The sequence below is a fragment of the Papaver somniferum genome, chromosome 6, assembly GCF_003573695.1.
Source record: "Papaver somniferum cultivar HN1 chromosome 6, ASM357369v1, whole genome shotgun sequence".
NCBI lineage: Eukaryota > Viridiplantae > Streptophyta > Magnoliopsida > Ranunculales > Papaveraceae > Papaver > Papaver somniferum.
The window spans coordinates 124,831,796-124,858,491 of record NC_039363.1 but is presented as its reverse complement, the minus strand read 5'-3'; the positions used below and the strand labels follow the sequence as shown (position 1 = coordinate 124,858,491).

At 37.6% G+C, this 26,696-nt stretch overlaps 4 protein-coding genes, 1 non-coding gene and 1 pseudogene across 6 annotated transcripts; 2 read left to right on the top strand and 4 right to left on the bottom strand.

The window, feature by feature from the left end:
* Window positions 1-9,637: 9,637 nt before the first annotated feature.
* On the bottom strand, window positions 9,638-11,187 carry LOC113289170 (putative oxidoreductase TDA3). The gene has a single exon (XM_026538364.1). The coding sequence runs from the start codon at window positions 11,067-11,069 to the stop codon at window positions 9,822-9,824; it is 1,248 nt and encodes a 415-aa protein (XP_026394149.1). The 5' UTR covers window positions 11,070-11,187; the 3' UTR covers window positions 9,638-9,821.
* A 69-nt stretch (window positions 11,188-11,256) lies between these two features.
* LOC113289171 (mediator of RNA polymerase II transcription subunit 31-like) lies at window positions 11,257-15,198 on the top strand. Its single transcript, XM_026538366.1, has 7 exons — window positions 11,257-11,396; window positions 13,207-13,270; window positions 13,472-13,569; window positions 13,991-14,087; window positions 14,198-14,276; window positions 14,490-14,755; window positions 14,963-15,198. The coding sequence occupies exons 2-7, from the start codon at window positions 13,224-13,226 to the stop codon at window positions 14,973-14,975; spliced, it is 600 nt and encodes a 199-aa protein (XP_026394151.1). The 5' UTR covers window positions 11,257-11,396; window positions 13,207-13,223; the 3' UTR covers window positions 14,976-15,198.
* A 3,994-nt stretch (window positions 15,199-19,192) lies between these two features.
* On the bottom strand, window positions 19,193-19,266 carry TRNAR-UCG. The gene has a single exon. It is a non-coding gene; the product is annotated as a tRNA-Arg (tRNA).
* A 377-nt stretch (window positions 19,267-19,643) lies between these two features.
* On the bottom strand, window positions 19,644-20,931 carry LOC113289168 (reticulon-like protein B11). Its single transcript, XM_026538361.1, has 5 exons — window positions 20,766-20,931; window positions 20,446-20,626; window positions 20,225-20,366; window positions 20,067-20,136; window positions 19,644-19,972 (listed from the first exon to the last, which is right to left on the bottom strand). Exons 1-5 carry the CDS (start codon window positions 20,872-20,874, stop codon window positions 19,815-19,817), a joined length of 660 nt encoding a protein of 219 aa, XP_026394146.1. The 5' UTR covers window positions 20,875-20,931; the 3' UTR covers window positions 19,644-19,814.
* Window positions 20,932-21,024: 93 nt separating this feature from the next.
* LOC113289169 (PRKR-interacting protein 1-like) lies at window positions 21,025-26,164 on the bottom strand. Of its 2 annotated transcripts, none has more exons than XM_026538362.1 (3): window positions 26,009-26,164; window positions 22,877-23,146; window positions 21,025-21,672 (listed from the first exon to the last, which is right to left on the bottom strand). In XM_026538362.1, exons 2-3 carry the CDS (start codon window positions 23,135-23,137, stop codon window positions 21,340-21,342), a joined length of 594 nt encoding a protein of 197 aa, XP_026394147.1. In that variant the 5' UTR covers window positions 23,138-23,146; window positions 26,009-26,164; the 3' UTR covers window positions 21,025-21,339. The 2 variants fall into 2 exon arrangements, with proteins under 2 accessions (XP_026394147.1, XP_026394148.1); XM_026538363.1 differs by having other exon boundaries at window positions 22,877-23,174; window positions 26,009-26,160.
* On the top strand, window positions 23,406-25,931 carry LOC113291443 (annotated as a pseudogene).
* Window positions 26,165-26,696: the final 532 nt, after the last annotated feature.

Below are 26,696 nucleotides of genomic sequence, written 5' to 3'. Positions count from 1 at the left end.
AGAGAGAGAGAAGAAAGTGAGATAAGATTATGTCTGCTCGATAATATTAGGGTAAACCGAGTCAATTTTGAAGCTGAATAGGCTGAATAGTGAGTCAGTTTAAAAGTGTACCCAGCCACACTCACGAGTGGCACATGTGAAATTCAAACTGTTGCGACTCGCAACTATTCATCGCTGTTGTGAGTTTTGTAACTCAATCCCGCTGTTGTAAATATTTTGCAACTGAAATTTCGCAACAGCTACAAAGCTGTTGCGAAATCTAGTTACTAATCAAGGAAAATGGTGTAGTGGAAGCAAAGCCATCTGCTTCACTAAATCCGCGTTATGAGTAGATTCAAGGGAAACTTGGGCCTCATTATGAACATTTACGTTCATCAGCCTGTCAAAATTCTTCTGATAATACCAAACATCGGAGGTTAACTTGTCTACTTGATCCCAAAGATATTTAAGCTCACTAGAGCTACCAGCTGGCAGGAGAAGGTTGTCTCAGGACTATGTCACCAAACAAGAACAAAAACAAACTAAGGGAAAGAAGAAACGAACCTATGGATTTGGAGGACTCAACAGCCAGAGCGGAATCAACAGCTTTACGCCCATCCTCAGCAACTTTAGCAGCATTGTTAGCTCTCTCAAGAGAAACAGACAAGCCTCCAAGAATCTCTGAGTCTTTCTCAGATCATCCTCCAACGAAGATACCCTAGCAATAGAAGCAGCATCACTGGACGAAGATTGTTGTGTGCTAATAAGGGCATATTCTTGACAGACACGCTCCAACAGAGCACTCAAGTGAGTACACTTAGCCTTATAGAACTTGAACAAGGTGCAACCAACATCTATTTGCTTGCAAAGCTGCAAACAAAGGAGTATAAGAACAAACGAAGAATCAAAACAATTTGCGAAGCAGTAAGGTAAGAATCACTTACTGAAAACGCTGAGAGACGAGGAAGGAAATCAGCGTATGTGTCCATGAAAGCCTCCATCTCTTGGATGCTACCCCTGCGGATTTCACCAAAGCTCTGGCTGGAGCGAAGGCAGTCCGGGTCAAAGAATAAATCCTTCGCCGCATGATATTGAGCAGACAGCACATCCAACTGCGAAGCTACCTCAAAAGAGCTATCCAGACGATGACGATCAACCTCAGCAGAAAAGGGACTCTTCGAGTTCCGCAGAATGGCATCATCAGAACTACCAAGGCTCAAGTTCTCAGGCAGCTTACCCTTGCTAGACTCAGCAACAACTCCATCAATCGCTTGAGAGCGAACATGGGGCACGACTACTGAGCCCTCACCACAACGAAGAGACGGCATGGTGGATGAGCTGAGAACTGAAGAAAAAGCTTGAGCACCACCTAAGTCCATATCACTAGCAGAAGGAAAGCCATCAGAATATTAAACAAAGATACTAAAGCAAAATCCTTCAAACATAAACGAAGGTTACCTCATGAGAAGCAGAAGGGTTGAAAACCCAAGGCTGATACCCATCATACTTCTCAGGCAAGGAGAAAGCTACACGAGGGACGTTGGGATCAGCGGTAGTAAAACCATAGACCCAAGGAACCACCACACGAAGAGGAGTACGAGCCCAGTGATCATCATGATCAAGCCGGATGTGATCATACTTCGGCAAAGGTAGCCTAGCAGAATAAGGGATGACAGTCAAACCAGTCTTATCGATCTCCTCCAACAGTCGAAGGTTGTTACCTTCCCTGATTTGCTTAGCAGTAACATGGATACGACGAGGGCCAACACTCTAAGGAAGAAGATTACTCTTCTGAATAGCAGTAGCGTACGTAGCATTGAAGTTGGCAGAGGTATAATCCTCCTGCTTAGACCTTCCATCAGCGAAGGGGTCATAATACTTCAAAGTGTTTTTTTCCTTACTACGGTACCAGCTCTCACGAAGGGAACGCCAGTAGTTACCAGTATACTGCATAACTCCTCGGACCTGAGCCGGGTCATCCCTGGTAGACAAAACGTCATAGTAGAAGGGATCCTTTATACTAAAAAAAGGGAGGAGCATACCTGCGTCCAACTGAACAACACTAATCAGAAGGTTGTTCTCATCATAAGGAAAGTTCCGGATCAGGGACTCAGTAAGAACATCAGGGCCGTTAACAAAGGAAATCTCAAACTTATGGAGGCGAAAAGATTTGGTGATCTCAGCTAAAGATAAGTGAGCATAGATATCCTTGTCACGCAGTTAAAGCCTATGAATCTTATAGTGGGGAGGAGGAGGTGGAATATCCTCAACAACAACTTCTTCTACCTCAGGGTCCGTAGCAACCTCAAGGACCACGCCCATTTCAGTACCAGCAGGTAACTCAGCATCCTCAGGAGGAGGAGACGGCGTAGCATCAGGATGATCCATCCGCGGAGGTGGATCAGTAGACGAAGAGGTTCTTTGTCCCTTACGCGTAGGCTTCTTCGGAAGTCTCATAATTCCTAACACCAACAGGAAGAACCTCCCATCAACAATGGCGGACTGAAAATCACAGTCAACTCAAAAGCAAATTGGGGGCAAAAATAAGCATACTTTGGGCATGGGTTTAACTAACCAACCAGGGGAAGCAATTTAAACCCACCATAAGACGAAATCGAAGGTTATTCATCACCATAAGAAAGATTGCATGCGAAGAACAATCATGGCAAAATCAACACCAAAATACAAAATGGGAGCAAACCCAAGTTATCATACAACATGAACGAGTAAAAAAGAATTAAAATTCACACATGCAAGTACAACAGCATTCTCCAACAAATCGAAGAAGTGAAGACAGAGTTAAGCATGGAGAAGTACGAAAAGCAACAACAAAAGGCAAAGTATCACTTACTTATATATGATGATCAAGTATTGAACCACAAATCTTTGGCAAATCGAAGGAAAGATCAGCAGTTGATGGTGGAAGAAAATCTCTGTGAAAGAGACAGTGGGCGACAATTCGAGAGGAAGAAAAGGAGTTAATGAAAATTCCTCCTCTTTATTCTCTTCTTATAGGCGGCTGAAGAATCCAAAAATTTGGACGTCCCGAAATTCAAGGGGAAGTTATTGCATGAAAGGACACATGGGGACCACCCAATCAGTGCGTGCAAAAATGGCGGCGTTACGGGAGTTTTCTTCCAATCCTACCAAACGGTAGAATATGAAAGAAAAGGGGCAAACTGTGAATACCAATATTCTACGGAGCACGTATCACGATCACAGTGGTCGCATACAAGATAAATGTGTATCCCTCGCTATATAGAGGAATCCAAGTGACAGAGGATACCTTTGTAGAACAACTTTATCTCGTCCCCAAGAAAGGATGCCTCGACGGCTGAGATGAAAGAATTAAAAGCCTAGTCTATGGGGAGGCAGCTGGCGAAGGGACATAGGTAGATGACATATCTAATCAGCATTAAATGCGAAAATCTCTTATCTACACGAATAATCAAAGCACGTGGAGAGAGATTATGTGGCGGAACCAAATTGGCAGAGGCTGGCGGTGAACGAAGGTACAATCTGTACTAAGGTTGGGATGTTCCCGAAGGAACGTGGGTCAGCTGAGGTGGAAGAGTTCGATTGGAGAAAGCACGCGGAGAACGAAGGTACCATCTGTACGAAAGGTATATCAGGAGACGATGGACCCAGAGGCAGCAAAGATATACCTGGAGCAGAAGGGTCTATAAATACCAAGCCTCACCAACAAACTAAGGGAATTCAATTCTTAGGAGAAGAATATCTAGTCTTAATCTTATACCTCTTTAATTTCTAGAACTTAAGTAATGGCTTCAACTTGAGTTCTCTCTATTACTTTGGGAAGCATCTAATATTTTTTGTAACCACTATAACTTAATACAAACAAATCACTCATTACCCCGTGGACGTAGACGAAAGTCGAACCACGTAACATCTTGTGGTTCATGATAACTTAGTAGCATTTACTTTACGTTAGTGTTCTTAGTTATTCTTGTGATCTTCGATATCTTTTATTATTTAGCATCATCAGTTCAACTGAAGCATCGATACTACTTAGTATCTGATTCTCTGAACTGTATACATTACGTAGACTACGGGAAAACAAGTAGTCACACAGGTTAGGCATGTTCTAGAATTGGAAAGAAATTTGATTTCCTTGGGTACACTTGATTCAAATGGTTGCAAGTATCAAGGTGAAGGTGGCATTATTCATGTCTCAAGGGGAATTCTTACAATCATGAATGGCATACGAGATAATAGTTTTATACACTGCAAGGTACTACTATAACAGGCGATGCGTCTGTATGTTCTTCAATTTCATAAGATGATACTATCAAGTTATGGCATATGCAGTTAGGACATATGAGTGACAGGGGGTAGCGGTTTTGAGCAAGCAAGGTTTGCTTAACGTTTATAAAACTGGAAAACTAGACCTTTGTGAATATTGCGTCTTTGGGAAACAATGTAGGGTCAAGTTCAACACAACTATTCAAAACACAAAAAGTATTTTGGATTATATTCATTCTGATCTTTTGGGTCTTTTCGGGTTGAGTCACATGGTGGTGGTAGATATATGTTTACGTTCATTTATGATTTCCCAAGGAAAGTATGGGTATTCATACTTCAACACAAAAATGAAAATTTTGTCAAGTTCAAGTAATAGAAGACTATGGTTGAGAAGAAAACCGCAAGACAAATCAAGTGCTTGAGGACAGACAATAGTTTGGAGTTTTGTGGGGTGTGAGATCAATAATTTCTGCAAGGAAGAAGGGATTGTGAGACAGCGCACAATCATAAAAACACCATAAAAAAATGGTGTCGCGTAAAAGATGAACGGAACCATAATGGATTAAGGCACGGTGCATGCTCTCCAATGGTGGGTTACCATGGTAGTTTTGGGCAGAAGCATCAAACACATCATCTTATTTAGTAAACAGATTTCCATCGACTACTACTGAGGGTAAGATTCCAAGTGAATTTTATACAGGTTCATATGCTAAGTACGAAGACTTATAGAATTTTGGATATCCATCATATGCTCATGTGAATGAGGGTAAGCTAAATCTCAGAGCAAAGAAGTGTATATTTCTTGGGTATGCAAAGAGTGTGAAAGGATATAGGTTATGGTGTCCTGAAGAAAGATCAAATAAGTTTCTTATCAGTGGAGATGTTATATTTGATGAGTAATGAATGTTGAAGACAAAGAATGAAGAACTAAATGGAAGAGTTGAGGAGAGTGTTGTTGATAAGGTGGAGTTAGGTGACCAACTGGAACTTGAGATACATGTTCAGGGAAATAATGAGACTGTTGTTTCTGATGGGGATGATCAAGAAATTTTTTAGGAGCCTGCCCAGGAAGATAAAAATAAGACATCAGTACATTCTTATAAGAGACCGGGTGAGGAGGAAAGTCACACCACCTCACATATATAGCCATGCTGATTTAGTTGCGTATGCACTTGCGATGGGTGAGCGCATAGATAGGATTGATCCTTTCACCTATTAAGAAGCAATGGGGAGCTTCTACGATTGAAGAAGTTGAGTTTCTTGACAAGAATGAGACTTGGAAGATAGTTGCTAGATCTATGGGACAGAAGATTGTAGGAAGCAAATGGGCTTTCAAGAATAAAGAAGGTACATCATATGGTGAAGGAACAAGGTTCAATGCAAGGCTTGTGGCAAAGGGGTTTACACAAAGAGAAAAAATACAATGAGGTTTTTTCTCTTTTTTTTAAATATAGCTCTATTAGAACATTACTTGCTATAGTTGCTTTGAATGATCTATAATTGGAACAACTAGATGTTAAGACAGCTTTCCTTCATGGTGATTTGGAAGAGCGTATTTATATGCAACAACCAAAGATGTTTGAAGTTCATGGCAAAAAAGATCATGTATGTTTGTTGAAAAAAATATTTATACGGGTTAAAGCAATCTCCAAGGAAGTGATATAAACGTTTTGATACCTTTATGTTGGCAAATGGATACGGTAGGAATAAGTATGGTAGTTGTGCACATCATATGAAAATCCAAGTTCTTCATTTGTGTATTTTCTCTTGTATGTTGATGTGTTGATAACTTGTAAAGACATGTCAGAGATACAGAAGTTGAAAATGCAGTTGAGTAGTGAGTTTGAGATGAAAGACTTGGGTGCAACAAAGAAAATATTGGGCACGAATATTCACAGAAACCGAGATTAAGGAAAATTGTGTTTGTCTCATAAGGCTTATATTGAAAAGGTGTTGGAGCGGTTTAGTATGAAGGATACAAAACCACTAAATACTCATTTGGCAGTACATTTTAAACTTTCTGCATAACTATCACCTCAAACTGCAAAAGAGGCAGAGTACATGTCCTAGGTTCCGTATGCAAGTGCAGTTGGTAGCATCATGTATGTTATGGTTTACAAGGCCGAATATCACACAAGTTGTAAGTGTAGTAAGTATATACATGGGAAGTCCCGGAAAGGCTCATCGACAAGTTATAAAGTGGATTTTGAGGTATTTAAGGAGCAATAAAGATGTTGGTTTTGTGTTTGACAAACACAATGGTGATTCAACAAATGTTGTGGGGTATGTTGATTCTACTTATGCTGGTGATCTTGATAGAAGAAGGTAATTAACATGTTATATCTTTACATCGTGTGGTAGTACTATCAGTTGGAGGACAATTTTGCAGAGAACGGTTTTATTGTCTACAACTGAAGTAGAGTACATGGAAATCCGCACAAGCAATAAAGGAAGATATATATGGTTGATGGGTTTAGTTGGCGATCTGGGGTTCAAGCATGAGAGTGTAGTTTGTATTGTGACAGTCAAAACAGCGTTATCCGCTTGACCAATATCCAAATATATCATGAGAGAACAAAGCACATCGATGTCGGGTATCATTTTATCAATGATGCAGTTGAAGAAGGGAAGATAGTGATGCTGAAGGTTCCCACAGCGGATAACACAGCAAACATGTTGACAAAGCTGGTTTCAAGTATCTAGTTCAAGCATTGCTTGGATTTGGATGGTATCAGAAAGTGTTGAAATCTCTTAAAGGGTTGAGCGAAGACGATGATGAAAAATGATAAATAGTATTCAAGTCAAGATGGATATTTGTTGTATATGCCTTGAATATGTGTAATATTCTGTTTGGGCCTACTCCCTAGACTTGACCCAACAGTCTATTATTTTAAGTGCAACTTATAAGGCAACATGAGATAAAACAGCGATGATACACACACCAAAGCAATCTCCCGTGATATGCATTGTGGGGAGATCTAAGGGACATTAGGGCAGCCCCCCTGGAGAATTACAGGGGATGGGATTAAGGGTGGGGTCCACCATTTTTTTTTCTCTCACACAGTGTCCGCTGCGGGATTATCTTCCGGTACACCAATCATTTCTGGAGATAAAAAGGAATCTGATTTCCTTGTAATTAAGGGAGATCATGTAGGAGATAGGGAGTGAGGCACCAAAAAGGGGCTAAGGCTTTTTTTTTTTTTTTTGGTACTGGGGCTAAGGTTCTTGATTGGAGTTTGAGTGAATACCTTGTAATCGTGTTTGATCATAGTGGAATCATTTCGTTGTCTTCGCAAATAGATGTAGATTATCTTGATCGAACCACTATAAATCCGTGAGAGTATGCTTGATTACTTTGATTTTATTTCTATTTCATATCCTGATTAATTGTGCTAGCTTGAGCCATTTATTCTAACAATTAACAACTTAATTTTTTTCCACGGGATAGATTTATAGCAAATTTGAAGACTATATGGATTTTTGGTGGCTAAACATGTTCGAGAAGTAATTTAGGAGATTAGTATAAATCATTATTTTTTTACCTGACATTTTTAGGGGCGACCCCAAAAGAATTAGGGGCGACACAAAAAAACAAAAAAAGTCACCCAAACGTAAAATGTAGCCATCCCTTGTCTCCCGTTTTTTTAATGGCCAAACTACCCTTTACAATCGGTGGATAATTTCACAATCGGGAAGTTAATCCACAATCGGGAGTCAATTTAGTTTATATAACTTCCGAATATAAAGTATCCCCAAAATAAAATCCTCTATCTTTTAAATTTTGATTATCCTATAGTCGGTAGTAAAAAAAATTATCTTGACTCCCGATTAAAGTAGACCTTTGGCTAAAATGCTACCATAATCAGTAGTGAATTTAGTTTATTTAACTCTCGAATATAGAGGAGCCCCAAAATAATATTTTGCAAAAATTCTCAATTTTTCGAATTTTGGTTGAGCCTATAATCGGTAGTAAATGAAGGTATCCTGACTTCCAATTATAAAGTGACTCTCTTTGCAAATATCCTACTATAATCGGCAGTCAAGGTAGTTCATATAACTACCGAATAAAGAGTTGCCCCAAAATGTGATTTTGCTAAAATCCTCAATTTTTCGAATTTTGGTTGAGCCTATAATCGGTAGTAAATGAAGTTATCCCGACTTCCGATTATACAGTACATCTCTTTACCGAAATCCTACCATAATCGCTAGTCAAGATAGTTCATATAACTACCGAATAGAGTTGCCCCAAAATGTGATTTTGCAAAAATCCTCAATTTTTTGAATTTTGGTTGAGCCTATAATCGGTAGTAAATGAAGTTATCCTGACTTCCGATTATACAGTGACTCTCTTTGCTAAATATCCTACCATAATCGGTAGTCAAGGTAGTTCATATAACTACCGAATATAGAGTTTCCCCAAAATATGATTTTGCCAAAATCATCTATTTTTTGAATTTTGGTTGAGCCTATAATCGGTAGTAGATGAGTTAAAATCCTGACTTCCAATTGTACAGTGGCTCTCTTTGCAAATATTAAACCATATTCGGTCGTCAAAATAGTTTATATAACTACCGAATACAGAGTAGCCCCAAAATGAGATTTTACAAAAATTCCTTTTTTTGAATTTTGATTGAGCCTATAATCGGTAGTAAATGAATTTATCGTTAACTTCCGATTAATAGTAGCCCCAAGTACGCATTTAGCATAAATTTATGTCAATCGGTAGTATCTTTGTGTTACTTAACTACCGATTTAATATTAACAATCGGACACAAAATAACTTCCGATTACGGAAGGACACTAACATATTCTTCCATTTTTTGGACATCTCTTAACCTTGGCTATGGGTTGGGAATAAAAAAATCGCCCCTAATTCTGTCGGGGTCGTCCCTAGAAATGCCACGTTTTTTTTAGGCGTTTTCCAAAATGGTCACACTGCTTAATTGGTTTGACAATAAGGTCATAACTTTAGTTAGTGTTTACAAAATAATATTTCTCCATCCGATTTAACAGTTAAAAGAAAAAACGCTGTTATCTGTTCCCATAAAGAAAAAACGCTGTTATCTGTTCCCATAGTACCCTTCCTCATTTAACTTAAGCCGTTGAGGTGGTGGTGATGAAGTGAACCTGGAACGGGTGAACCCTTTGGATGAATGTGATGTAATAATCCCGAACCGGGATGGAGTTGGCTAAACATTAGAGTCGGAGCCCTAAAGGGTAAATACCAGGGAAGATAAGGTTATTGCAGCGTCAAACTTAATAGTTGCATAATTCTCCAGTTGATGAACAGGTGACTATTTTGCAAAAAGTTTGTAACAGTGTGACTCTTCTGTGAACTGATGGTTTTTGATAATACTCTATTTCTTTTTTGTGGCTGAACATGTTTGAGTAGTAATTTAAGAGATCAATATAACTCGTTATTTTCATCTCCAAATGTAATGCGGAACTAGAATGGTGAGTTGCAGGATACAATACATACTAGACATCTTTCTCTATAAATGAACCAGCTCCAATCACATTATTATTTTTGTTTTACGAGTACATCCATGACCATCATTCATTACTACTTGTGCTTTGGCCTAGTACTTCTTAACAAATCTAGCAGGACTAAAAGGAGTAAGATCAACAATACTAGAGACACCATCAAGAACAAGTTCAGCCATAGCAGCACCAGTAGCAGGTCCATTCAATATACCCCAACAACTATGTCCAGTTGCAACATAACATCCTTTAACATTTGGCATTTCCCCAATTACTGGCTTATCATCATCAGTAAGTGGCAAAAAACATGCTTGTTCAGCTTTCACTTCAACTTCTCCTTCTTTCAAATGACTTGATACAGTTCCAGCAACCCTTTTCAATACTTTAATCGATTCTGGATCTCCCATTATTTCCTCTGGATTATCTGGAACTTCACCCTTCGCTGACATTCCACATACATACACTTCCCCTGTAGGTCTAGGATAGACTTCAGGATCCATCGGTTCACCTCCATTTGCAGCTTTGTAAGTGAGAAACAAGGCATGAGGAGTAACTGCAGTTGGATCTTTCGGTATCAAAACTATGCTATGAGCTTTGAGAGCAGAGACATTGAAAAGAGAAGAAATCATTGACAAACGAGATGACCATGGACCTAAAGCTAAAACCACCGAATCCGTTTCAATAACTCCTTTGCCTTTAAGCACAACAGATTGGACTCGTCCTTGATCAATTTCAACTCGTTCCAACTCACCGATCACAACTTCCAAATCATGGTTAGCTACAGCAAATGAAAGCAAAGTTCGAGTAAAAAGCTGTGGATGAACCTGTGCAGTGGTTTCAACTGTTCCGATTGTATTAGGGTTTCGCGCTGGACCATCAACCCAACTCGGAAGAATCTTCGATTTAGAAGATGAAGATTGATCTTGTTCTGTAATGGAGAGGCTGAGTGTATCAAGAGGACGATACCCGTAAGATTCAGAACCATTGAGTTCAAGAGAGAGTGTTCGATGGAGATTGAAGCTTGTACGAGCTAATTTAGAAATGGCTCTACCATCACACCAATCTAGGGCAAGAAATCCACCGGCTTTACCTGATGCTGCACAAGCTATGGATGATTTCTCAATTAAGGTAACTTTAGCTCCCTTTTTGGCGAGGAAGAAAGCTGTACAGACTCCGATTACTCCTCCACCGCAAACAATCACTCTTTTTTTCTCCTCTTCTGCTCCTTCCATTGTGGCTGATAACGATGATCGGATTGAGATTCTGGTGGAGGGTTTTCTGGAGGGTGGAGAGAGAGATGGGAAGAGTGAAATTGAAATTGAAGATGATGAAGAGAGTAATTTCATTACTGAATGAATTTATAAATGGTTCTGAGGATTTCTAGAAATGCCATGTGTTTTCTGTAGTTCGCCTATTTCATGAGGATGATATTCAACATCTTTGATAAAACCTCAGGGGACATTCTTATTGTCGGTTATTCGACAGTTTTTCTTTCCTAACGACGGCCTCTAATATTTGCAGCCCAGCCCACAATATTACTTGGAACCGCTTGAAATTTGGTCTCTCTCTGTTACTCTCTGAGTTGTTCTGGCACTCGCTGTGTCTATCGCTGAATCTCGCGCGGGAAATTAGGCTATTCCTTTGTATTAACGTGAGAGAAGAAGAACAAACAGGTATGTTGATCTTCCTTTGCCTTGTTGATGTCTTTCAATTTTACCTAAGAAGAACCAATTTTCCCTAAATTGCACTCTACCGTGAAAACTTTACATGAATCTAGGGTTCAGATATAATTTAGTTTAGAGTGTTTTGATTAATAAGAATAAAATGCAGTCTACTACGAAAACCTTTTGGATGGATACTCGCTGTGAAGGATCTCTATGACGTCAAGTAGCGTATTGCTGGCAATGCAACTTAGTTGTTGTTGCTCTCTGCTTTCTGTTGTGGTTTAGAGTGTTACTTTTCCAGGAGGTGTTTGACACAACTTTCCAACTTTTAAGCTCTTCAAGATTGGATGATTTTATTTTATTGGCATTTGATTTGCGCATATGATTTTTCCTATAAATCCTCACCTCATTAGTGTTATACCCTTAGCCAAATCCAAAGTTATCCGTTTAGTCCACCACGCCTAGTAGTTAGTCCACCGATATAGCTTCTTGTTAGCAGAGTCAGAGCTAAGAAGAAGAACAGGGAAAGAATTGTAGGAGAGAGTCAGTTAACTAGTTAGCTGAATTGTAACCAATCATTGTTCACAATTTCAGTAAAATCTAGTATTACATACAGTCAAGCCAACTCAGTTTCCGATTTGTTTTTGAAGTTTGAATGGCTAGGTTCTAAATATGTATGACATGTACTGCATAGAGATTAGAGACAAAAATTAACCACTTCATAAGAACTATGAACTTACAGTGGAAGAAGCGGCAGTATCAGGCTCGCAAGATCTTAGTGCAAAACCATACTCCGCCCATAGATGATCCATTCTATCTCATAATCTGACTTCTCCTTTGGCTGGCACTTCTCAACATCATAACCAAACTTGTATATATTCACTGGCTTGGCGACACTAGGAGCAACTTCAGCGATCTCACTCTTATGAATTACTTCCTCTTTCTCCCAAGTAGTATTTAGAAAGATCTTGAAAAGGGGATCAGGATCAACCTTTGGACCTTGTACACGCTTACCTCCCAAGTCTCCATCTTCCTTTTCCACACCATCAGTATCATCGCCGAGTAAATGAAACTCTGCCTCAGTACAAACTGGAGGAGTTTGATAAGCACTAGCCTTCTACTTCGAGGAGCATGATTCTCTGTGTCAATTAGATGTAGAGATATTCACCAAAGATTTGAATTCTTGTTGTAGGCGCGCAAGTATTTAAGAATTCTTTGCGGACTCATACAATACTGCAAACTCCAGGAATCATTTCTAACAATTTATGTTGGAGGCGAAGTCTATTGAGCACATTGTTTTGCTCAAGGAATATAATCTAGTTCAAGAAGAAGTGGTGAATTTCCTTCTCGCATTGACTTGGGTGCCGCAAAAACATTTTTTTTAGCCCCCCCTCTTTTGAATTCCTGGTTCCGCCAAACTGGAGTTCCGCTTATTCATAGAAGGATTGTGACCATTTAGTAGGGCGCTTGTTGGTACTTTTGGTACTGGAAATCAACAAGTACTCTCTGCAAGTTGAGCTATGGAAGAGCAAAACAGACCAATTTAGACTAAAATACCCCATTGACGCCATTTCAAAGATTTAGATACTTTCTACTAACTAGCTATTATTTACCTGGCTGATGATTAACACATTAACAAAGATAAAGCATGGCTCATTCAGTAATCTAATTTCTAATTGTTTCTCTGAATTTTTTTTTTCTTTTTTTTGAAATGTACTGACAGCTGATGATCAACTCACTAACAAAGACAAAGCATGGGTCATTCAGTAATCTAATTTATATTTGTTTCTCTGAATATTTCTTTTAAATGTACTGACAGGTCTTTTGGTGTTTGCAATGACTTCTGACAAAGAGAGCAGTGATGGAGCTTTAAGCCCACCCAGGCAAGTGCACACTCTTGCTTCTTTGGATCACTTCATATTTGTTAAGACTAAAGGTATTAGCTGGCTCACATGTATTGCTGCCACTGTTGTTAAGTAAATGGGTATCCTAATTATTTCCGTTATGCTGTACAAGATATAAAATTTTGATGGTTCAATCTTATTTTGTAACTCAGGCATTTCCTTTTTGACTATTGTATCCAGGCCAGGAAATGTATACAAGGATCCTGATGATGGACGTCAACGTTTTCTACTTGAGTTGGAGTTTGTTCAGTGTCTAGCTAATCCAACCTACATTCACTGTAAGAAAAGGCTTTGAGTTTCACTTTGTTGATATATATTTTGTATTTTTGCACTTTTAGGTTTTTACTAAGTAAAACATCACGAAGTATTGTTTGCAAACCTGTTAATTGATTCAATTTTGTGACATCCAAAGTAACTTCTTTTTCCTGATGAATTGTTACCTTTTTATCATGTTAATTGATATATGATCTTTTTTCGTTTTTGAGAGAGAATAGATATGATGTATTTTGTTGATTCACGAAACTAGGTTCAGTCCTTCTTTAGCATCTAATGTTCTGTTTCTTTCGGTGAACTCATCAAATATTTTAATCGGGTTTTGTTTTTAAGGGTTTAAAATTGTTATATCACTAGTTAGTATTTACTTATTACGGTTTGTGTTTTTCAACTTTTTGTGATTAATTGCTTATAACGTTAATACAGATCTAGCTCAAAATCGGTACTTCGAGGATGAAGCTTTCATTGGCTATTTGAAATACCTTACATATTGGCAGCCACCAGAGTACTTAAAATTTATAATGTGAGATTATGAGTAACTTTCAAAGTCTCATGTCTTTTTATGAGTATGCAACTATTTTCCTTTGGTTGTGGTTTTCATATTAGATTCCTGAATTGCTGTACTGATTTCAGGTATCCACATTGCTTGTACTTTCTTGAACTTCTCCAAAATGCAAATTTCCGCAATGCGATGGCACATCCTGGAAACAAGGTTATTACCAGAACTTGCTCTTCTATAATTTTTTCGTTTTTATTTGTATCCAACATTTAGCACGCGTAGAATTTGATAAGGTTAGAAATGTGTATGGGAATGGTTTATGGGAGAAAATCACCTTGAATCATATCCATACGAGCCCAAAAACAAACTTTTCTTAACGAAAATGCGGATCACAGTAATACATTTTCCTTTATTTTGAGTATGTAGGAGTTGACACATAGGCAACAATTTTTTTTCTGGAAGAACTATAGAAACAATCGTTTAAAGCATATTGTACCACGTCCACTTCCTGAACCGGTTGCTCCTCCCCCCACTCTTCCTCCACCACCGTGTATGCTAGTGCAAGCTCCGTCTGTTGGTGGTCCTCCTGCTGGTCCTCCTTCCCACACTCCTATGCAGTACGCCATGCCACCCGGATCTTCCTTGCAGAAGGTTGATGGCAGAAATATATCAATCGATGGAAGGAAGAGAAAGTACGTTCTATATCTTCTCGTTTTTTCTTTTTCTTTTTTTTTCTTTTCAATTTGGATAAAGTTTATCTTTTTCAATTTGGATAAAGTTTATTTTTCCTTGGTTTTCTTACAGTATATTAATTTTCATTCCAAAAATCAAAAATAATCTCGACTTATCCGAAGTCGAATGTTTACTTAAACTGATTGATTTTTCGAATTCTGATGCAGTAAAGACGGCTGAGGTTCAAAGACAGCAGAGGCATTCTCAAGCATTATATTGTTTCAATCACTTTGACACAGTGGCGTAATAGTTATTAACTAATGTACATGTAAATTTTAATCTGTAACAGAGGCTTTTTTTTTTTTTTTTGAAGCTAAAAGAATGAATTTATTAAGAATGAGATTACATAGTTTGCCTCTTCCTACACTTTGGCAGCTATATCAATAGAAGGTTTTAATAACCACACACAGCCCATTCTCTCTGTTCTAGCAAGTTCTGATAAAATATCAACTACCTTGTTTCTCTCTTTTGGCACATACTTACAATGCCATGAACTAAATTTTCTAGAAAGAGATTCTATTTCTAAAATAGTATTACGAAGTCTCCAACAGATGTTAAGGTTAACATTATTCACTGCATCCTGCAAAATCACGGATGATTAGACCAATACCACCTGACTTATTAATGTGAATATAAGAACCATCAACATTAAGTTCAAAAAATCACCAGACTTATTAATGTGAATATAAGAACCATCAACATTAAGTTCAAAAAATCCTCTTTGAGGAGGAGACCAATGAAGATTTCCTCTTGGCTGGCGAGGTGTTAAATTGTTCAGAGGAGTTGGCTTTGCCTCAAATTCTACCATCTCTTTTTTACACTTTTGAATAATAGAATCTGGTGATATATTGTTGTTGTTGAAAGCCTTGTCACATCTAGCAGTCCAGATGCACCAACCAACAATGGCAACCTTACAAACTAATACTTCATCCACCTGGTGAGATATGAGCTTATCAAACCAGTCACAAAACCAGTTCTTCACACAGTTGATACCAGTTGCGAACCAAACCATCTTAGAAGAAGAACAATTCATAATGCAGTGAGCATCTGTTTCAAGAACTTGAGCACAAAAAGGACAAGTTAAATCTCCATCTTGAAGGAAGTAATGAAGCTTGTCTCTAGTTGGAAGTATGTCCTTGAGGCATTTCCAAATAAACTGATTTATTCTAGAAAGCAAAGGGAGTTTCCGGAGCTTCTTAAAAATGCCTTGTCTTTTCAAACATTTTCCTGTAAGCTGATTTTACAGTGAAACAACCATTTTTCTCCAACATCCATATCAGTCTGCCCTTAATATTATTGTGAATGGAGATCTTCTGGATAAGTCTGGCAGTTGAAGCTTCAAAGAGATTAAAAAGAAGGTTAACATTACATCCTCCGGTATTTTCATCAAAAAGTTGGTAAACAAAAGTGTAATCTTGAACATTAGTTGCTCCCACATGAGGAATTGGTGGACCCTCCAGTTCTTCTATCCACCTGCATTTCCAGATCAAATGGTCACAGCCTACAGTCGTTTTTCAAACCTTGGAAAAATTAATTTTGAAAAAAAAACACGCTTATTGTATACGTGAAAACAGTCATAACATATCTAAATAATGTTGTGTTTTCCTATTTATCGATGTTAGGCACGCATATCGATAACCCTCACGAGCACATTACATGGGCGTGTACTGTTTTCAAACTTTGGGCTGGAGGCGTTGGGGTACTTGGGGAGGGTAGAGATATGGGAAAATTTTAATTGAAACTGAAAAATGATGTTAAATGGTGGCTGAGAAAACGGTCGTTTTTCAAACCTTGGGCTGGAGGGTAGAAAGATGGGAAAAGTAAAATTGAAATTGAAAATGATGTTTAAATGGTTGAGAAATGTCATATGTTTTTTCTTTTTTGAAATTTGCCTACTCATTTGTTGATGGGAGGGGAAAAATTATTGAGGTTGTTATCTGATGAAACCTGGAGGGGCGCGGGCATAGTACATTTTTTTTTGATACGAAACAACACTTCATTACTAAAACATTAAGTACATAACTTCAACTGACAGCTAGTTTGATCATCCCTTATAGTTTTAGCAAACTTAGATGGGATGTTACAACCATAAGCAAAAGAGTTTCTGTCAGTTCTTACAGTGTTTGCAATTACATGAGTAGCATTATTTGCCGATATATGTACATATTTAACAGTAGAGCAAGAAACAAAAGGGAGAAGGTACTTGATTTCATCAACAAGAACTCGGTTTTCCAGTGTTGTTAATTGATTCAACCAGATTTATACAGTCTCTTTCAAAGATGACATTCTGCAAGTGATTCTCTCTGGCCCATAACATAGCCTCTTCCATGGCTAGGCACTCAGCTTGCTCTGGATCTATTCCTCCATAGAAGTAATTGCCTCTGATGCTCCAGCATTGCCCTGAAGAGTCACGAACAATTAGACCAATTCCAAAATTTGAAGTAATATAATCAAATGAAGCATCAATATTTAATTTCAATTCATGATGTAAAGGAGGTATCCAAGTCTGATGAGATTTTCTCTGATTGTGTTGCTTGTTGATTGAGTTATTGAGAGAGCAGTGATTTATCATGCTTTTTATGTAATAAACTGTAGAACAGACATTCTGATTCTTATTCTGGAAGACCTTTGAGCATCAATTTTTCCATATATTCCAAGTTGTTATCATAAAAGTTAAAATCCAATGTTTCTTATCTTGAGAATAATTCTGGGTTGAGTTATTAAACCAGCTTGTTATCCAATCTGTAACTTGAATATTATTTTGTTGTAATTGGGCAATATTGACATTCATCGCTTACCAGACTGACTTGGAATGATCACATTCTAACAACAAATGTTGGATTGTTTCATCTCCTTGAGAGCATCTGGGACAAATGGTATCAATATCTTTCCTATACTTATATAGCTCTACTGCAGTCGGCATTATTCCTTTGAGACATTTCCAAATAAAGAGTTTAACTTTATGGGGAGTGTTTGTTTTCCATAATTCCTTCCAGTTAATGTTTGATCTATTTAACTGAAAATCACCTGTCAAGCTAGTTTGCCTCATCAAAGCATTGTAAGTAGATTTAACTGAAAATTCTTCGTTTCTACTTGGTTCCCAGATCATCTTATCCCTGCCTATTTGAACCAAGTGCATATTCAGTATTGAATTAGCTATTTCAGGTGAGAAAAGATCTCTAACAAGCTGAGCATTCCATCTTCTTGGATTCTAGAGCATTAAGTTTGAAACATAGACTATTCTAGATGGTTCTTTAAAAGAAGCATTTGGTATTAGAGGACATTCTAACCCCTCTACCCATTTATCATACCAAACTAAGATTCTAGTTCCACATCTGACATCCCATCTATAGAATTTCCTTACATAATGTAGTCCTATTTCTAGTCCTTTCCATATCCAGGAGGAGTTAGTAGGAGATTCTTGTAGATGAAGAAAGTCAGAGTATGGAGAGTATTTGGCTTTCATTATTTTTACCCACTCCTTATGTTCCTCCGTACATAATCGCCTAGCAAGTTTGGTTATTAGCGCTAGATTAAATTGCTCTAGATTCCTAAAAGCCAATCCTACATATGAGTAGGGGTGTAAATTTTTCCCGGCAGCCCGAGGCCCAGTGCTGTCCGCCCTGTCCCATGACAACCCATGGGTGATCGTGGCCCTTTACGGGCTGGCCCGACCTAGGCCATTTAAATAAGAGGGCGGGCACAGGCCACAAGTCAAATTTTCTTGCCCGACCCAATACCCTCCCTATTATCCCGTCAATGTTACCCGCCATGTTGGCCCGCCAGTGTTATCCATTTAGCTAGCTTAAGTGACTGTTCTCATTTGTTTTATCCTAGAATATACTTGGTACGTATACTTAATACAGTCAACCCTCATAGTTCTCATATGTATTTCTTAACTTTTACTCCATAAGAGTCTAAATTTGTTAACCATATAGAGAAAATATTGAGCAAAATCTAAGGAAGTTTCCTTTTCTAATGATTCAATTCAGGAAAAATTATAGGAAGTTTGGTTTATCTTATTCCCATCTCAATTCTCGTATTTGATTACGAATTTTAAGTAAAACTTGTGTATTATTACTATTTTATTTTTATTTTTAATAATATATATTATAATATATATTTGTTTGTAATATTCAAGGCCCTTCCGGCCTTACCCCCGAGCCCAAATTACAAAACAGGCTTGGATATGCCATGGGTACTAACTGTAGATAAATAACCCTGCCCGCCGGCCCTTTTAATTTCATGGATAAGAGATGTTCTGGCCCGCCCTATACCGTTCCATTTAATAAATAGGCCGAGCTACCCGGCCCGGCTCAATTTACACCCCTACATATGAGAAGGGATTGTGTTTACAACTGACGAATGTTGACCTTGCATTATGGGAAAAAATTAATCGACCACAGTGGGAGTCGAAACCACGACCTTTTGATCCGAAGTCAAACGCGCTAATCCACTGCGCTATGCGGTCTTGTGCGTGCTATCTACTCCCTCCGTTCTTTTTTAATAAGCTGGTTTTGTTTTTAGAAAAATTTAAGGAAATTAAGAGAACTAATCATTGAAAGTGGTCCTCATGACACTTGTCAATAAAAGAAGTGAAGTGAAATGGTCCCCATGACACTTGTCAGCAAAAGAAGTAAAGTAAAATGGTCCACATGACACTTGTCATCAAAAGAAGTTAAGAGAAAAGTGATCCCAGAAAATTGAAGTAACATTTGACTTTCCCAATTAAGAAGACGACCTATTTTTTTGAAACATTTATTTATAGAAACCAGCCTATTAAAAAAGATCGTAGGGAGTAACAAATTTCCGAATAAGACACATAAATGAACCTGGATTCCTTAAGCATATGAAAAATCAATGTTATAACCAGAAATAACTAAAAAACCTGGAACAATCTGTGATTTGAGAACCAAAAAAGCTGGAACAGTCTGTGATTTGTGACATTCATATCAAATGAACATGAATAATCCAGTACATTTTGTTGCTTTGTTGCTGACTTACATTGATCAGTGTTTACTAGTGAAGCTTCTTCTCTTCACTTTGAATGGTTAACATGTTCAATTTGAACTTTTGGAGTTGTGCCGATAACACTTTGTGTGCTGCAGATAGCTTATCGTCAATGTGATCTTGATAATTGTTGTATAATGCAGGCACAGTGAGAGAAAGAACAACCCCTGGAACAAGTTTCACAAATTTCTTACCATTTGAATCTAAACAGGAGATGATAAATAAAACTTCTTAATAAACTAGAACCATTTCAAGACTCACCAATATAGACAAGAGTGATGAAGTTAAAGAGGCCTCCAACAAAAGCAGCAATCCAAATCGAAACAATGACCTAAGTTATAACCACAAAAATCAGTAGATGTTATTCATATAAAAAAACGCATTTGTAATCAGAAAATGAATCAGGTGACAAATTCTACCTTTAATAGGAGTTTGACATTTCCTTCTACAATGATCGCGTGTGCAGTTTCCAGTACACGATTAATTAAAACATGTACATCACTGGATATCTTTAGGATGGAATCATCAGATATTTGCAAATTGGGAAGTGGAGGAGGAGGCCTAAATGGAATAAGATGTTATTTCAGGTTCAATCCCACTTTAAGTTGACTAATGCAACAAGCCGTAATACAAAGCTTACCAGTTGAGAAAATAAGCCAATTTCCCCCAAAAGAACAGAGTAACAACCAGAATCAGTAGGGAATTTGTGAAGACCAGTAGCGGACTGTATCCGGCTATCTCAAAGAGAAACCAAATGATACTTGAGGATACTAGCAGAATACCACTGGTGGCTTGGTTTTTCCATAACAGAACATCAGCTACTGTAGAAATACAAGAGTTGTCAAATATGCACCCATACATATTAAACTAAATGAGGAGTCGTAAAAAAATGCACTGATCTAAAGATGTATTTCAATTTAAAAAAGTCAAAATGAATCTCAACTTCAAAAGAGAATAAACCTGAGCCTTCTCCAAGGAATTGTTGGACTGATTTCCTGCAATGTGATCGCGAGGACACTAACAGATCCTTTTCTGCTGCAGAAGCATGTGCTGGAGTACTGGCATCCATGGCGATGATTGTTTACCTAATGAGAGAAGACAATATGCAGCTCCTACTGGAAAAGAAAGAGTTGGTAAACAAAGAAGTTTTAATATAATCATAGATCGTGGATTGGTGTAATAAAACTTTCCAAACAAACCCCTCAAAGAGTTGACAATATGGAGAAGGATCCCTTCAAAGTGGGAAAAATATATCATCCGAACATTTGGGCTTAAACCCACAAAATGATTTACTCTGGAAGAAAAGAAAAGAAAAAGCAGCTGGTTCTTTAAAAATTATATGCTACATACAAGTGACTGACAATTCATTGCCAAGCCAACAAGCTCTTACAACTCAACAAGCTAGAACGATTTAGCTTCTTCGGTTCTTCCCCTATTTTAACCGTCTGTGGTTAGTAGTAGGATAGAATTGGATTCATTCATATGTTAACATGGGAATATTTGAATAAGAGACTCAACCATCAAATACTGGCCATCACAAGATGATTGCTCCCTTCCCCCTGTTCCCAGCTGGAACAAATATATGTTTTGGAATTTCTGGCTCTCCAGCATCATCATCTGATTTATCCTCGTCCTCCGAAGATTCGTCCTTCTGTTGCTCTCCTGCATCAGGGTTCAGCCTACTCTTCTTCGATTGCTTCTTAATTTTCTTCTTCTGACGTTTTAATCGCTTTTTTGCTGTCCTTTCCTCTGCGGCCTTCATTCTTTCTTCTTTTCTAATCATAAAATCAGATAGCTCTTTTCGTTTATCGTAGTCTACTCGCATTCTTGCAAGTCGGTCTTGTTCTTTCCGCCTCATTTGCCGGTACTGTTGCATTAAAATTCACGATATGAGGCTCATTGCACAATATTTAACAGTTAACAAGTGTATTGTAGTGCAACAAAAACTAAATTGTAACGTCATCCACATGATAATATGCCTCACCTGGTTACATGTGCAGACAAGGTCCTATCAAGTCTATATAATTATCTTACACTATGATAGAGACCATCCAAGGAGTTGAACAATGAAATGGAGAAATTTCTTCCCCAAAAAACATTTTACTACAGGTGACAAAGTAACAAATTCACAGTAGAAGGTTGGGAAGGAAATAATGAAACTAACACTTTCTACAATACATCAGAATTTTACTAGTAATTGAGAAAACAAATTCCGGTTTCACCATCTACTTGTTTAACCACGGGTTGCAGTCCAGTATAATTTGATAGTAAAGATTGTTCCCCAAAAACTGTTAAACATCACAATAGTAAGTTCAAAGAGGTGGTTTTTGAAGCCCTTTTGCAAATAATCTAGTTATTTTACTATGCCCTTCAAGAAATATCTAAATACCAAATAAATGGACCAATTCTAGCGATGACCCATTTACAGCTTCCATTGCAAAAGCAAACCAACACACATGACACAACAGTGAGACTTGTGTTCTTTACTCATTATCATATAACTGTATAAGCCAGCGAACTTGATATTCAAACGAAAAACATAATAGTTCGTGCAAGACGGGTTTCATATCATATCATACTTAGCATAAAAGAAATGTAGCTTCTTGGTGTATACCAACCGAAATTAAAATGTAGGTGGCCACTGGTGTGTCCATATCTTTTTACGATGAACCAAGAAAGAGTTAAAACTTATGAGCTAGTTTTACGAACCCGATTCATACTTAACATAATGAAGTAAACACAGAACAAGCAACAACAAAATGTGTTTGAATTTCCCGAGAGAATAGACAAACAAAATATATCTGTTTTAAATGATTCATTAACCAGAAAAGATCAGCCTCATTCAAAAGGGATGAACATTGTTATTGTTTATAAAAACAGATTTCACGAATATACATGAAACCCTAACAATTGAATATTTCTTCACAGTGTGGTCAAATTGTTGCATAATTTTTTAATCAATCTAAAGAACCCACCAATTCTCAAACAGTAGTAGCATATGTATATTCTAGAGTACAGCAACATTTAGGGTTTTGAAATAATAAAAAAAGTTTTGAGTATAAGAAGCAAACCTGATGAAAGTCACCAGAGCCAGAACCAGCAGAACTACCAGACGTATTGCTAACACGAACAGGAACTTGTTCCAGAATCCTTCTAAGCTTGATTTCAATATCCTCGTCTGCATCTTTTGGATTTGCTTTTTTGTACTCGACAATGGCGTTTCCAACATTCGAAGGAGCCAAGGGAAGAGCCGGAAGAGAATGTTTAGGTCGCTCAGGTACTGTTACGATCTGTGTATTTCCTTCCACTGATGGACCATCACCAGATGACATCTTTTCTCCCTGAATTGAAACACTGAAATTTCAATGACTGCAGAAACATTTAAATTATCAATTTTCAACTGAACATAATTCAACACACACACATACCAAGCAAAATCTTATGTAATCCATAATATAAAAATTTTAACAAAACCATAAAAGAGTTTGAGGTTAGGCATATAATCCCTCGATTCATCTAATTGCCTACAATATAATACTGCTTTCAAAGCAAATAACAAGAGCCCACATACCAAAAAATAGAGCTACAGAAAAATCAACCATGCAACTGATGAAAGATATGAATAATATACTACGATTGAAACACATAACACAATTCAAATGCCGTTCAAAATATTCATCCAATCTTGAAGCACATAGAAGTTGCGAAGTTTATGAAACACCTCGTGGCTGAGAACAGAAACACCTAAGTTGTATTGCCAGCAATAAGCTACTTGATGCAATAAGTATCCCATCCAAAACGTGTTCATAGCATAGTGCATTTTTCAGAAAGAATCTAGTGAAATTACCACCGCCACTGAACAGAATGACTGGTTTCAATGCCTTTTGGTATTCTCATCATCTTTTTGCTATCGTCTACATCATGCTCATCATTCATGGATAACACACTTTCTTCGTTCATGACTGGTATCAGAAAACGGTAAGAATCTTGTGAATCATGCATTTCTGCTGCTTTAGATAACTAGTTGGGTCATCAAGAGAATTTAACTTCTGTTCAAGTACCCCACTGCAACCCACAGTCTTACGACTCGGCTTGACCAGACTAAGCATGCAAAAAGCTACAGTTTCATTTGCATCTGCTTAAGGCTTGAAAAAACAATCCAAATAAACTAAGCACTGAAACATTCACTTGCAGACATGGATGTACATATGCGTTCCATTGTTACTTTACGCTGGAGAAAGAAGCTTAAGAACCAGAAGATCAAGACAGTTCTCTGTGAAGATTTTCAAGGTATACCCTCGCTATCTTTATCGAACAAGGGTTCGAGATATTCTACTAAACCTTAATGGTGGATAAGGACATGATCCACCAACTGCGGAATGCAGAAAAAGAGAATGACTTTATCTAACAGTTTTCATTGTGATATTTATAACCAGGTTTCAGTATTACCAGGAAATGTATTCAGCTTAACCATGTCTAAACCCCAAGGGTTTAAATACAAAAGTGGCCAATACATATTTCTACAATGCCCAACAATCTCCTCGTTTGAATGGTAAATTTCACACCCTGGCTGTCGGGTTCTCGTTCAGTGCAGATCTTGGGGATTTTTTCTGTGACTAACTGGGTTTTTCTTTTTCCTAATTTTGCTTACTTGCAGGCACCCATTTTCAATAACATCAGCACCTGGAGATGACTACTTGAGTGTACACATAAGAACAGTAGGAGATTGGACACAAGAGCTAATGAGAGTATTCACAGAAACTTGCAGTTCCCCAAATCATATTGGGTTAGCAAAATTTGGACAACCAGGAAGAATTGATCAAAGAGGGTAATATATAACAACACTGAGGTTGCCTTTCCAATTTACTAAAACCTAACGGACTAGCTTATTTTCATTTGAGTAAAACTAATTCTTAACGCCTAACCGACTAGCTTAAACGTCCAAATCGCTACCCTACTCTTTGTTATTTGCTAACACGAAATGGGTGGGGCTTTAACTCTAATGCAGTTTACCGCGGTTGTCAGTCGATAGACCCTATGGAGCTCCAGCACAAGACTACCGCAACTATGATGTTTTACTACTTGTTGGGCTCGGGATTGGAGCAACTCCTTTCATTCATAAGTATCCTAAGAGATCTTCTCAACAACGTAAGATTAGCGGAGGATCAAACAGTAAGATAATTTAGAAAAAATAAGAACCACATTTCAATGTCAAATTTTCATATAGATTGGTTCTTTATGAACTTTATGAGTCAACTAGGAATTGTAAATGAATTTCAGGATTCGTCGGTAACGGATATGAGTCGATCAGAAGATAATAGTCTGAATAGCATAAACTCTCAAACAACAATGTCAGCAACAACGACAACATCAAGTATGAAGAAGAAACCGCAAAGAACTACTAGTGCTCACTTCTATTGGGTGACTAGAGAACCTGGTTCTTTTGAATGGTTTAAAGGTGTTATGAATGAAGTTGCTGAAATGGATCAAAAAGTAAGTAAACTGAAATTTTATTTCATGGTGCATTTTTAAGTTCTAAAATCTCTTATTTATTATTACATGATTTGAACTGAAAACAGGGAGTTATAGAGATGCATAATTACTTAACAAGTGTCTACGAGGAAGGTGATGCAAGGTCTACTTTACTCACCATGGTTCAGGCCCTTAACCGTGCTAAAAATGGTGTTGACATCTTATCCGGAACCCGGGTAAGATCATCTCTTTTATACATACTCTCTTTTACAAGATATGTAGCACCCACATAGTGGCGCATCGACTAAATTATATGGTTAGTGATTGCAATCTTTGTGACAAATTTGAGTTTTACTTGAGGCAGGTGAGGACTCACTTTGCAAGACCAAACTGGAGAGAAGTTTTCACCAAGATAGCTAAAAAGCACTCTACAGTAGGTAAGAAAAGAAATCTAAAACTAAGAGCACAAAACACTCTAAACTGAATTTTATATCCGAATCCTAAAATCATAGACCCCTCAGTTTCATAACATCTGACTATACCAGTGTTTTTCCATGTATAGGTATTTCTCAAAATATGTATGATCAATACGCAAGATAAATCAAAATTAAAACATACGGCTAAACCTAAGTAGAAAAGAATTTAGGGCATATTGGTTCTTCTACGGTAAAATTGAAACTCTAATGACAAAATTTGAAAGACAATAAAAAGGTAAAGGAAAATCTACATACCTGTTTCTTCTTCTTCTTCTCCGACGTCAATATAAAGGAAAACCACTAATTTCCCGCTCACGATTCACTAATTAGGCGAGGGCACTGCGAGTGCGGGAAGAACAACTCAGAGAGATATTGGGAAACAGAACTAGTCGTAAAAACCCAAGGTGACCAAACTTGTGGTACAAAAAACCCATTCAAATGTTGGGATCAATTAAAGCTCCATCTTAAACAAAATTGATACAAAAACCAGATTACTAGGGCTTCTACTACTAAGGCCTGCAATATAGAACGATTTTTTTGGGAACTACTCAAAAAAGGTGGGGACTACTCTCAAGTTTTTGGGGTGGATATTGGTAGTATTTTTCAATCATCCCTTATCTGATTTTTTTTTTAAATACCTATTTTACCCTTGATAATAAACTTAGTTAGTGTGATGATTGATTAGTGCTAGTATAATGATTAACAACTGATTAGTGATTAGTGAGTTATATTAGTGAGATTGTTTTGTTATAACATTATTATTGAGAGATAAGAAGAAGAAGAAGAAGGAAATATGAAGAAGAAGATGGGTGAACCCAAAAAATCTTTTTTTGAGTTTAGTAATCATGATTTGAGTGATTCATGTGATGATACCTCATCCTCAGAATCAGAACCCCCTTCACATCATAGTGTATTTGTCAATACTTCTAATGATCCGGAAATG